At 59.5% G+C, this 12,734-nt stretch overlaps 1 protein-coding gene across 14 annotated transcripts in view; it reads left to right on the forward strand.

The window, feature by feature from the left end:
- RPH3A (rabphilin 3A) overlaps positions 1 to 12,734 on the forward strand; it is a 247,561-nt gene that overhangs the window by 221,683 nt on the left and 13,144 nt on the right. For 13 of the 14 annotated variants that reach the window (XM_051826562.2, XM_051826570.2, XM_051826564.2 and 10 more), the window contains 5 exons: positions 2,900 to 2,986; positions 5,211 to 5,453; positions 7,321 to 7,400; positions 10,169 to 10,243; positions 12,544 to 12,653. In XM_051826562.2, the coding sequence (XP_051682522.1) occupies positions 2,900 to 2,986; positions 5,211 to 5,453; positions 7,321 to 7,400; positions 10,169 to 10,243; positions 12,544 to 12,653 (595 nt within the window). The remainder of the gene's footprint in view (positions 1 to 2,899; positions 2,987 to 5,210; positions 5,454 to 7,320; positions 7,401 to 10,168; positions 10,244 to 12,543; positions 12,654 to 12,734) is intronic. The other variant, XM_051826567.2, reaches the window with a different exon arrangement.

Consider the following 12,734-nt stretch of genomic DNA (forward strand, 5'->3'; position numbering starts at 1 on the left):
CAGGAGCCAGGGGCTTCTTCCCAGTCTCCCACGTGGGTGCAGGAGCCCAAGGACCTGGGCCATCCTCCACTGCCCTCCCAGGCCACAGCAGAGAGCTGGCCTGGAAGAGGAACAGCCGGGACTAGAACGGGTGCCCATATGGGATGCTGGTGCTGCAGGCGGAGGATTAACCTACTGCGCCACGGTGCCAGCCCCTCTTCAAGCTTTTTTGAGACACGCAGTACATTACATTTTCTGTCGTCCCCCGCTGGGCCCTAGAACGCCAGGCTCACCTCCCTGCCATCTCACCTGTGACTGCCCTCTGTGGGCCCTGTTCTGTTCTGGATGCCGGCTCTAGTCTGTGCGGGAGGCAAGACAGGCGGTTCTGGAAAAAGAAAAGCCAGGGGATTTTTTCATCCCCTCCCTCCCCAGAAAACCCTGGGGGGATGTCCCCGGGCTCTGAGCGAAGGATGCCTCCCTCTCAGGGAGCCACCGGCGTTCCCTCCTCCCTGTTCCCTTTCCACCCAGCAAGGCCAGGGATGTGGATTCTGGAGGCAGACAGACTTGGACAGGAGTCTGACCTTGGCCACTTCTGGCCACGTGAGCTTCCTCAGCTGCAAAGTGGGACCCAAGATCCCACACACAGCGCTGAGCTGGGAGGGTCTAAGGGTGGTGCTCAGGGCCTGGGGCATTGAAAACACTGAGTGAGTGAGAGAGTGAGAGAGTGAGAGAGTGGGTGGGTGAGTGGGTGAGTGGGTGGGTGAGTGGGTGGGTGGGTGAGTGGGTGAGTGGGTGGGTGAGTGAGTGGGTGAGTGAGTGAGTGGGTGGGTGAGTGGGTGGGTGGGTGAGTGGGTGAGTGGGTGGGTGAGTGAGTGAGTGGGTGGGTGAGTGACTGAGTGAGTGAGTGGATGAGTGAGTGAGTGGGTGAGTGGGTGGGTGACTGGGTGGGTGACTGGGTGAGTGGGAGGGTGAGTGGGTGGGTGATGTAGGACCCTAGGACAGGACCTCGTGGTCTGTAAGCCCCCAGGCAGAGGTGCTGAAGCACCATGGTCATGAGCATGAATTCAAGGAACGTGGGACCCCACCAGTGAGGAGGGAGGGCACAGGGCCTTCTGCTCAGAACCTCACAGCTTCTGGGCGCCAGGGGTGCTGCCTACATTGTCCCGTTCACTCCTCCGGCAGCTCTGCAGGAAGCAGCAGCCCAGAGAGCTTCAGGCACAGGCTCTCAAGACAGACTGCCCGAGTTCAAATCCCGACTCTGCCACTAACCCACCGAGGGACACTGAGCTCGTAACCCCTATGCCTCTGTTTCTCCATCCACACAATGGAGGTGATAAGGGTGTCCTCCTCATAAGGTTACTAGTATAGAGATTTGACAAGTTCTTTCAAAAATGTATTTATTGGGGGCCAGCGCTGTGGCGTAGTGGGTAAAGTCACTGCCTGCAGTGCCAACATCCTATATGGGCACCGGTTTGAGTCTTGGCTGCTCCACTTCCGATCCAGCTCTCTGCTATGGTCTGGGAAAGCAGTGGAGGGTGGCCCAGGTTCTTGGGCCCCAGCACCTGTGTGGGAGACTCAGCGGAAGCTCCTGGCTCCTGGCTTTGGATCAGCACAGCTGGTGGCCATTTGGGGAGTAAACCAATGGATGGAAGATTTCTTTCTCTCTCGGTAACTCAGCCTTTCAAATAAAATAAATAAATCTTTTAAAAATGTATTTATTTATTACCTGGTGACAGACACACACACACACACACACACACAGATAGAGAGAGAGAGAGCGGGAGAGAGAGAGAGCGAGAGAGAGAGAGAGAGAGAGCTCCCAGACCTCTGGTTCCTCCTCAAATGCTCAAAGGGCCAGAGCTGGGACCTCAATCCAGGTCTCCCACATGGGAGGTAGGAACCTAGTTATCCTTGAGCCATCACTGCCACCTCCCAGGGTCAGTGTCAGCAGGAAGCAGGAGTCAGGAGCTGGAGCCAGGAATCAAACCCAGATCCTCCTGTGTGTAACACAGGCACCTTACCTGCTAGGCTGACGCCCGCGCCTAAATAAGTTCTTACACGTAAAGTCCCCAGCCCACTGAAGCACAGAGTAAAGTTTCTTATTACTATTAAGAGACAGTGGGGGGCCGGTGCCGTGGCTCACTTGGTTAATCCACTGCCTGTGGTGCCGGCATCCCATATGAGCACCAGGTTCTAGTCCCGGTTGCTCCTCTTCCAGTCCCGCTCTCTGCTGTGGCCCAGGAGTGCAGGGGAGGATGGCCCAAGTGCTTGGGTCCCTGCATCCGCATGGGAGAGCAGAAGGACCTGGCTCCTGGCTTCGGATCGGCACAGTGCGCCGGCCAATGCAGCCATTTGGGGAATGAACCAACGGAAGGAAGACCTTTCTCTCTGTTTCTCTCTCTCACTGTCTATCTGTCAAATAAATTTAAAAAAAAATAAAAGAGAGACAGGTGGAGCCGTTGTCTGCAGGAGGTGACAGCCCGGGATCACACAGCTTATACGGGAAGAAGCTGAGGTGCAAAGTCAAGTGTGAAGACAGACAGGTTCTTCCACTAACAGCCCCGCCTACGGGGGCTGGGCGACCCCTCCCACCAAGCCCTGTTCGGAGTAGAGGCAGTGCTCTGAGCGACGCCGTGGTGTGCTCACCACAACCCTGGGAGAGAGATGCCGCTATCCCCACTGAGCAGAGGAGGGAACCGAGGCTCTGAGATGGCAGGTCACGTGGGCCAGGCCACACAGATGGAAGTGGACACGCAGGACCCTGATGCTGCTGCCGCCATGTGCCAGGAGGGGGCGCATCCCGACCGGAGGGCAAGGAGCTGCGGGGCGGGGGCTGCCTCCCAAAGCCTGGGGCCTGGGCTCCTGCTCCTGCTCCAGGCGGGTCCTGACTGCTGCTTCCCTTCCCGCCTCTCCCCTGCAGGTTTGAGACGAGCCAACTCCGTGCAGGCCTCCAGACCCTCCCCGGCCTCCCTGCAGAGCCCAGCGCCTCCTCAGCTTGGGCAGCCAGGTACCTGCCACCACCTGCCCCACCCAGCCCACGCTGCCACTCGGCTGTGACCCCAGTACCTCCCAGCCCTGCTTGCTGAGCCCTCAGACTGGGGGCACAGCTGCGGCCACCACTGAGCCCTAAGCCCCTCTGAGACCCACGGAAGTAATCCCCTGGGCAGGGATTCTGGGTGTGGGTGGAGCAGGAGCAGGAGGCAGCGAGGGAAAGAGGCAGGCACCCGCGTGGCCACCCTCTGCTGCACCCTCAGTCTTGTCTCTATTCAGGCCTGGGGGGGGGGTAGCAGCCCCCCCAGGGCCCCAGATCATGGGCCAGACCAGCACTCACTTGCTCCTGTGCCTGCCCAGTGGCCTGTCTGTCCCACTGCTCCAAGAGAGAGCACGGGCTGCCGAGTCTCAGCTCAGCCTGCACCCCGGGACCCATGGGTGAAGGCCACACAGCGCTCCCTCCCCTGAGCGCAGAACTCTAGGTAGTCCACGCCAAGGTGGGACAGAGAGAAAATGCCAAGCTACTGTAGTTTAACAGCACAGGTGCCTGGGCTCAGATCCTGCTGCTTCACTTCCCGGCTGTGCGGCCTCAGGCGAGTCACTGAGCTTCCGCTGAGCCTCAGTTTCCCCATCCATGAAATAGGAATGATGCCAGAACCTGCCTTGCAGGGTGGCTGCAAGGATCCCACGTCAAGTCTGTGTTCAGTGGGACCAGTTACCACATAGGAGCCATGTGTGCTGCCTCCATCCATCACAGCAGCGACAGATGCATTGCTTTCTAATGCACTATTGTTTAAAAAGATCTATTTCTTTGTTTCTTTGCAAGACAGAGTGACAAACAAGGAAGAGACTGAGACAAAGTGGTCTTCCATCCACTGGTTCACTCCGCAAATGGCTGCAACAGCCAGAGCTGAGCCAGGCAGAAGCAGGAGCCAGAAACCCCATCCTGGTCTCCCACGCGGGTGGTGGGGACCCAGGTGTTTGCGTCATCCTCTGCTGCCTTCCCAGGCACATTGGCAGGGAGCTGGATAGGAACCAGAGCAGCCAGGACTCGCACTGGCACTTCATATTGGGTGCTGATGTTGTAAGTGGCAGCTCAATCCATTGCGCCACAATGCTGGCCCCAGCCAGGCACTGTTTTTTGTTTTTTTGTTTTTAATTTCTTTTTCTTTTTCTTTTTTGACAGGCAGAGTGGACAGTGAGAGAGAGATAGAGAGAAAGGTTGTCCTTTACCGTTGGTTCATCCTCCAATGGCCGCCACGGCTGGCGCGCTGCAGCTGGTGCACCGCACTGATCCGAAGCCAAGAGCCAGGTGCTTCTCCTGGTCTCCCATGCGGGTGCAGGGCCCAAGCACCTGGGCCATCCTCCACTGCACTCCCAGGCCATAGCAGAGAGCTGGCCTGGAAGAGGGGCAATCAGGACAGAATCTGGCGCCCCGACTGGGACTAGAACCCGGTGTGCCGGTGCCGCAGGCGGAGGATTAGCCTATTGAGCTGCGGCACCAGCCAGGCACTGGTTTTAAATGCTGCACACATATTAGATCTTTTTTTTTTATAAAGATTTATTTATTTATTGGAAAGGCAGAGTTACAAAGAGGCAGAGAGAGAAAGAGAGAGAAAGGTCTTCCATCTGCTGATACATTCCCCCAAATGGCCACAATACTCAGAGCTGGGAAGATCCGAAGCCAGGAGCCAGGAGCTTCTTCTGGGTCTCCCAAGTGGATGCAGGGGCCCAAGGACTTACGCCATCTTATGCTGCTTTCCTAGGACATAGTGGAGAGCTGGATCGGAAGTGGAACAGCCAGGGCTCAAGCCACGCCCACGTGGGATGCCTGAACTGCAGGCAGTGGCTTTACCCGCTATGCCGCAGCGCTGGCCCCTTAGATAATTTTTTTAAAAAGTGATACCTCCCACTATTTTGAGTACTTTCAGATATGCTCATTCCCATTCTTTAGATGAGAAAACTGAGGTTCAGAGGCATCAAGGAACTTGCTCCAGGTCACACCACTGAGATCCAAACCCAGGTTGCCTGGCTGCAGCCACACCACTGGGCTGGACCCTTGGGAGGCCAGTTTCACCTGCATCCAGCCCAGCTCCAGACACTTCCTATCCAAGGACCCCACCGCAAGGCCCTGTGACTCTGGGAGGAGCCCCGGAGTCTGCACTTTTAAAAGCTTCCCTCACTGTGGTCGGGAAACCAGGATTCAGTCACTTTTCCATCCCCTTTTTGTCTCCCTGTAGAGGTGGCGCCGCCGAGTGACCCTGGCTCTACAGGGGCCCCTGCCCCACCCCGGGAGGAGAGAATGGGAGGAGCTGGGGGCTTCTCGGCAGTCGCAACCAGGGAGGACCGGGCAGCCCACCCACCCGGCCCCTTTTCCCAAGCCTCTGCTGCTGCCCCCCAGCCTGCCGCGGCCCCTCCCCGCCAGCCGCCACCCCCGGAGGAGGACGAAGAGGAAGCCAACAGTTACGATTCGGATGAAGCAAGTAGGTGGCACTTACGGCAGTGGCAACTGGGAAAAGTCACTTCCAAGGCCAACAACCCCAGGGAAGCTCCCCGAACAGCCCTGTTGTCCCCCAGCCCCTAATCGGCTACCCCCAGTGACCCTGTTCACCCCGTTATCAAGTGCAGGTGTGAGCTCCTAAATCCGCAGAGCAGAATCGGCTTACTAGGTGGGTGTGTGGTGGGAAAATACTCCAACCTCTGCACTGCCACCTGGGTCACTGTGAGGAACGCCGCTCGGTGGTGCTCTGTGGACTCCCTGTGTGCCCCCGGCTGGGCCTCGGAATTAGCATAGGCCCCAGAGGCTTCTCAGCTCTCTATGTCTGCTAAAGGTATCTGTACTCATGTCATTGCACCTGTCATTGAGTCCTCTACCACGTCCCTGCTCTGCACACTTCTCCCCGCCGAGGGGGGCTGGGACTGCACGGGAGAACTGGAAGAAGGTGGGACTGGCAGGTATCTGGGTCCAGTAAGCACCTGGGGGAGGGGGCATCCTGAGAGGTCCCGGCCTCCCAGTAGAAATGGACCGCAGTCTGTGACCGTGGCCGTCACGTTCTCTGTCTCCGTTGTAACGGGGGAGCAGCACGCAGGCTGAGGGCAAACTGAGACCCTCCTGGGAACACAAGTCCCAGGGACTCGGAGCCCCCCACCGCCGAGCCCGTCTGTCATGCCAGGTGCTGTCCTCCGTGAGTTCTGTGCTGCAGCCATGGATGCGTCCATAGGCGCCTGGGAAGAGGCGCCCCAGCTGCTCCCACTTCACAGACGGGGACACAGGCTCCAGGGGTGCTCAGGACTCGTGTATGCTCATGCAGCCTGCTGTACAGGGTCAGAGGCTAGACCAGGTGAAGGGTCAGCTGCCCGCTGTGTCCCCTGTGCTCGCCCGTGGGCCAAGGGTCCTGTAGTCCACCCTCTGTCAGCCGTGGGCCATTTCTGCCCTGCAGGTGCACGGGGTCCACCCACCTCCCCACCTCTTCGCATCCTGGCCCTTGCCCCAGGACAGCGGCCACTGCTCCCTCCGTCTGCCCTAAACGCCCCATCCCACCGGGCAGGGTGCCCCTCCCAGCCTCAGGTCTGCCCTGAGGTTTATAACAAGGCTGTCCTGTGCTAGACTGTGACCTTGTCACTCTGCCCCTCGTCTCTGTATTTGACAACAGTGCACTGAGCATGCACTAGGTGCCTGTCGCTGTTCTAGGTGTGAGGAACACCATGGTGAAGCATGTTAATTCCAGCAGAGAGAGGGAGAGTGAACACCCCAGCAAGTTCATTTCCAACAGACAACACAGTAAAGGAAGCAAAATGTGGCTGGAGAAGGGGGACTGCATTAGGCGGAGTGATCAGGGAGGGCTTCCTTGAGGAGGTGGCACTGGAGCTGAGAAGGAGAAGGAGAAGGTGCCAGCCACATGAGGATCTAGAGGGAGAGAGCACTTTGGGCCGAGGGAATGGCAAATGCTAAGATTCAATTTATCCTTTCAAACAAAAACCTGCAAGAGGTTCGTGGGAGAGTGGAATTAAATGATAATGCAAAATTTCCATGAACTTTGTAGAACCCCCTTGTCGGTGAGCACCCACTGTGTGCCCTGTGCTGAGCACAGTGGGGACACAGCCGTCCACGTGACCATCCCAGCCCTGGCCCTCCTGGGGCTGTCAATCTCGTAGGACAGGAAGTCACTACCTACACAAGTGCCCCCGTGGTGATCTGGCCCCAGGTGTGCTGAGGGCTCCAGGGTAGGCATCCAGGGCCGGCTTTGAGTCTCCCCTCTTCTGCAGTCTCAAGGCCCAGTAGGTGCTCGGGAAATGTTTGCTGAATGACTAAACGAGCGTTCTCTTGGTCCCTGTCTCTGCCTCCTGCAGCCACCCTGGGGGCCCTGGAGTTCAGCTTGCTGTACGACCAGGATAACAGTTCTCTGCACTGCACCATCATCAAGGCCAAGGTGGGTGAGGGGCCCAGTGGGGGACGTCTCTGGAGGCGCGGGTGGGGCGGGGCTGCCGGGCCTGTCCAGGCCGTGTCTGCCCGTGGCACTGACAGTGATGAGAAGTGGGCCGTCGTTAGCCACAGGGAGTTCTTGGGAGGGAGCTTCCTCTAGGGACGGTGGTGGGGTGGGGTGGGGGGCGATTCCCTTGTGTGTGCCATCTCCTGGGAGCAGAGGCAGCAGCTGTTGGGCCTGTGCACGGTTACCCCCGCCCCATCCCCGGGTCCGTCCAGCTCCTGCCACCAAGTTGGCATGGCGGCAAGCTGGGGGTCTGTCATGGAGGGCACAGCACGCTGATGTGGGCTTCTGGGGGCCGGGGGGAGGGGAGGCCACGCTGCAGGCCCCAGGGAGCTAAAGACTCCGCTCCAGATCCCAACAAAAGCTGAGTGAGGTCCACGTGGGACAGCAGGCAAGGACTCAGGAGCCAGTCTCCTCCAGGCCAAAGAGCAGCTCAGCCGCTTCCCAGCTGTGTGACCTGGGGGAAGTCACTAAGCCCCTCTGTGTCTCGGGGACAATAGCAGCACCCCGCATGGACATGGCTGTGCCTGGTGAAAGGACAGGGCCACAATGTCCACTTTGCCAGGACGGCCGCACCTGTGCCTGTCTCCTTACGGTGATAACTACGACCTCCCCCGGGGGCCGGTGTTGTGGCACAGCAGGTAGAACTGCCTCCTGGGACACCGGATCCTGCAAGCGCCAGTTCGAGTCCTGACTGCTCTGCTTCCAAACCAGCTCCCCGCTAATGTGCTTGGGAAGGCAGTGGAAGACGGCTCACGTACTTGGGCCCCTGCATCCACGTGGGAGACCCGGATGGACTTCCGAGCTCCTGGCTGCACCTGGCCCAGCTCTCACTGCTGTGGCTATTTGCAGAGTGAACCAGCAGATAGATGCTCGCTCACTCGCTCTCTCTCTCTCTGTGACAGGCAGAATTAGACAGTGAGAGAGAGAGAGACAGAGAGAAAGATCTTCCTTTTTTCCATTGGTTCACCCCCGAAACGGCTGTTACCACTGGTGTGCTACACCGATCTGAAGCCAGGAGCCAGGTGCCTCCTCCTGGTCTCCCATGCGGGTGCAGGGCCCAAGCACTTGGGCCATCCTCCACTGCCCTCCCGGGCCACAGCAGAGAGCTGGCCTGGAAGAGGAGCAACCGGGACAGAACCTGGCTCGCCGACTGGGACAAGAACCCCATGTGCCGGCGTTGCAGGCGGAGGATTAGCCTAGTGAGCCGCGGCGCCAGCTACTCTCTCTCTCTTTCTCTGTCCCTCCCTCTCTCTCTTGCTCTGCCTTTTTTCTTTTTTTTTTTTTAAGATTGATTTATTTATTTGAAAGGCAGAGTTACACGGAGAGACAGAGAGAGAGGTCTTCCATCCACTGGTTCACTCCCAAAATGGCCACAATGGCCAGTCTGAAGCCAGCAGCAGGAGCTTCTTCCAGGTCTCCCACGTGGGTGCAGGAGCCCAGGCACTTGAGCCACCTTCCGCTGCTTTCCCAGGCCATTAGCAGGGAGGTGGATCGGAAGTGGAGTTGCTGGGAATCAAACCGGCACCCGTATGGGATGTCAACGCCGCAGGCCGTTACTGTTCGGATGCCCCTGTGGGGGTGATGAGTTGGGTCGGGAACCCTTCGTGTGACTCCCAGCCCCTCCGCCCCTCCACCAATCCCCTCCTTTAGCAGGCTTGCGCCGAGGCCCTGCCGGGGATCAGCCACTGTCACGGGTGCCTCGACGCTCCGAGCCCACCCCAGTAAGAGAGGTTCGGACGTGTGTTGTCCTTTCTCATCCACGCCTCTGAGGCTGGGGCTCCTGAGCCACGTGGTGCAGGCTGGAAACTGAAGTCCACGCTGCTGGTGGGGGTGGGGTGGACCATCACAGGTGAGACCCAGCAGAGGCCCCCAGGACCCCATGAAGTGGGCTGTCGTCAGCCTCCATGAACAGATGGGGAAACTGAGGTGCCAGGAGGTCACTGGACACACCCATGGTCTCTGTGCTGTGAGAGGGGACGGCGGGAGGGGGACGGCGGGAGCCCTGAGGTGAGGCCCCGCCCCAGGCTGGGTGTGCGGGAGTGCGCAGTGTGTGCGGGAGCCCAGGAATCTGGGGGCCACCCGGAGTAACCACACAACATAGTTCTGCCCCAAACCCGCTTCGTCCCACGTCTGCCTCAGCCTAGAATCTTCCTAGCCCATTGTATGGATGGAGAAACTGACTTCTCAGGAGCGAGGCCCAGAACCCAGAACCCAGGCAGCTCCTCCTTCCCTGGCTCCCCTTCTCCCTGCCCCCCTACTCTGGGGCCACCATGACTCACTGTGGGTCAGACTCACGGGGGGGGGGGGGCGCCTTGAAATCTCACCACTCCCTAAACAAAACATTGCACGGCCCCCTTTGGACAGGTGAGGGATTCAGGCTCCTGGAGGCTAAGAAGTTGCCTAAGGCACACAGCCAGGCAGTGCCGCGTCTTTAACCCTGTCTGATCCTACACTCTTCCCACAATGCTCGTTTCCCTCTTCTCTCTCTGAAAAAGGAAGCCCGAAGCCCGGGGAATGACTGAGGGTCGGCTGGAGACACATGCCAGGACAATGCCCATTGCCTGGGGCAGCTGAGGGCCCAGCCCGCCCCGCCAGGCCCTCACACTCCAGCCCGCCCCAGCCAGGCCCTACACCCCCAGCCCGCCCCAGCCAGGCCCTCACGCCCCAGCCCGCCCCAGGCCCTCATGGCCCAACCCCCTCTCTTGCAGGGGCTGAAGCCCATGGATTCCAACGGCTTGGCTGATCCCTACGTGAAGCTGCATCTCCTGCCAGGAGCCAGCAAGGTACCATATGGCCTGGGCCTTGGCAGGCACCCAAGGCCTCAGCTCCGAGCCCAAAGCAGCCAACCCGCCCCAAGTCCCCGCCCCTCACCGTGAGTGGCAAAGCCCTTGCTAGGTAGGGGTAAAGAGTGCGCAGGGAGTCCCTGGAGGGGAGGGGTCTCCCCACCCACTCATGCCCACAGCCAGGCATTCCTCACCCTTGCCCTTCGACAGAACTAAACAGCTCACCCCAGCCTTAGATAACGTGAGGAAAGATCTTCAAAGGCTCATGAATAAACAAAATTGAAAGGTGGGTTTATCTTGGTGCAGAAAATTTTGTCTTCGGAAAGCTCATAGGAATACATATGCTGAACAAACCACACAGATTCTCAAAGTTTTTGCACCTAAAATAAGCACATCTTTGAATTCCATTTCTGCACAGCCGTTGGCGATGCCCTCGTATCCCCTCCCTCGAGGGGCCGGAGCCCCTGCCCCACCACCCAGCCCTCGCTCCCCTCCCTCGAGGGGCCGGAGCCCCTGCCCCACCACCCAGCCCTCGCTCCCTCCCTCGAGGGGCCGGAGCCCCTGCCCCACCACCCAGCCCTCGCTCCCCTCCCTCGAGGGGCCGGAGCCCCTGCCCCACCACCCAGCCCTCGCTCCCTCCCTCGAGGGGCCGGAGCCCCTGCCCCACCACCCAGCCCTCACTCCCCCCTCCCTCGAGGGGCCGGAGCCCCTGCCCCACCACCCAGCCCTCGCTCCCTCCCTCAAGGGGCCGGAGCCCCTGCCCCACCACCCAGCCCTCGCTCCCCTCCCTCGAGGGGCCGGAGCCCCTGCCCCACCACCCAGCCCTCGCTCCCCCCTCCCTCGAGGGGCCGGAGCCCCTGCCCCACCACCCAGCCCTCGCTCCCCCCTCCCTCGAGGGGCCGGAGCCCCTGCCCCACCACCCAGCCCTCGCTCCCCCCTCCCTCGAGGGGACGGAGCCCCTGCCCCACCACCCAGCCCTCGCTCCCCCCTCCCTCGAGGGGACGGAGCCCCTGCCCCACCACCCAGCCCTCACTCCCCTCCCTCGAGGGGCCGGAGCCCCTGCCCCACCACCCAGCCCTCGCTCCCCTTCCAGCTGAGGCGCCAGCTCCCGCTCTGCCCCGGATGGGCCTCCCCCCTGTGCACTGGCCCACCCCAAGCACAGAGCTGCACATGGACGGGCCTGTGCCCCCCGGGCCCGAGCTGGCGCTTTGCTGTGCTGATCCTCATGGGGTCCCCTAGGCAGGGGTGGCGGTTGTCTTGATTCCATGACTTAGAATGCGTACATGCTATTCAGATGTCCCATGTGATGAAAGAGGATGCATGTGCACACAGGCACATACACACAAATATACACATACATACATACACACCTGCACGCACATACATGCACAAACACCCATAGATATGTGCACACACATATACATGCAAACACATATAAGCATGTATGTATGTGTGCATACATAAACACAGGCATACATGTATACACACATACACACATATGCACAAACACACACTACATACTTATACACACATACATACACACCTTCACACATATACATGCACATACATACATGCACATTTACATATACATGCAAACATATATATACGTACATATATGTACATGCACACATACACAAACACAGGCACACATGGACACGCATACTACACATACTTATACACACATACATACATGCACATGCACACTTACACACACACACTCTGTCTCACTGTTTCTTCAGAACAGGGAAAAAGGGTCCCTCCCCTGGCCATGGCCGGTTTTGGCAGAACTTGACCCCTCTCCTTCCGACACCCCAGTGACATTCGCTTTCCTGGTCCCCACCCAGATGCTCTGCTGTGCCCAGTCCGAGCCCCACACAGTTAGCGTGACTTAGGCCGCTGCTCTGGTCCGGGTGCACTCCAGCCTCCCTAGGGCGCAGGGGCAGCTCGTCCCCTCAAGGAGTTTCAGGCATGAGGGCGCTATCTGGGGGACAGAGGGAGCCACCCCAGCTCCTGCCCAGGAACGGGTGACTCTTATTTTCTCAGAGCAAGACGCCGGTGCTTTCTTACCTTCAGGCAGGGCTCAAGGAAGGGGCTGTGTGCACGGGGGTGGGGGACCCAGAGCCCAGCGTGGATCCCTTTGTCCATAGCCATCACCCCCGAGGGTCCCCCTCACTCCCTGAGAACATGTGCTGGGGACGGCCACGCCCCCGGATGCTCCCCCGAGCCCGCCCAGGGATGGGGCTCCAGGGCCAGCTCCCCGCTGAGGCCGGCGTCTGCCTGTCCCTCTCCCCGGGCTCCAGTCTAACAAGCTGCGGACAAAAACGCTGCGTAACACGCGGAACCCTGTGTGGAACGAGACGCTGGTCTACCACGGCATCACCGAGGAGGACGTGCAGAGGAAGACCCTCAGGTACCCACGGCTGTCCTGGGCCCGCTCCTCATAAAGGCCCCCGGGGGGAGTGTCTTGGCTATATTTACAGACAGTGCATAT

Source organism: Oryctolagus cuniculus, chromosome 21 (assembly GCF_964237555.1).
Source record: "Oryctolagus cuniculus chromosome 21, mOryCun1.1, whole genome shotgun sequence".
NCBI classification, from domain to species: domain Eukaryota; kingdom Metazoa; phylum Chordata; class Mammalia; order Lagomorpha; family Leporidae; genus Oryctolagus; species Oryctolagus cuniculus.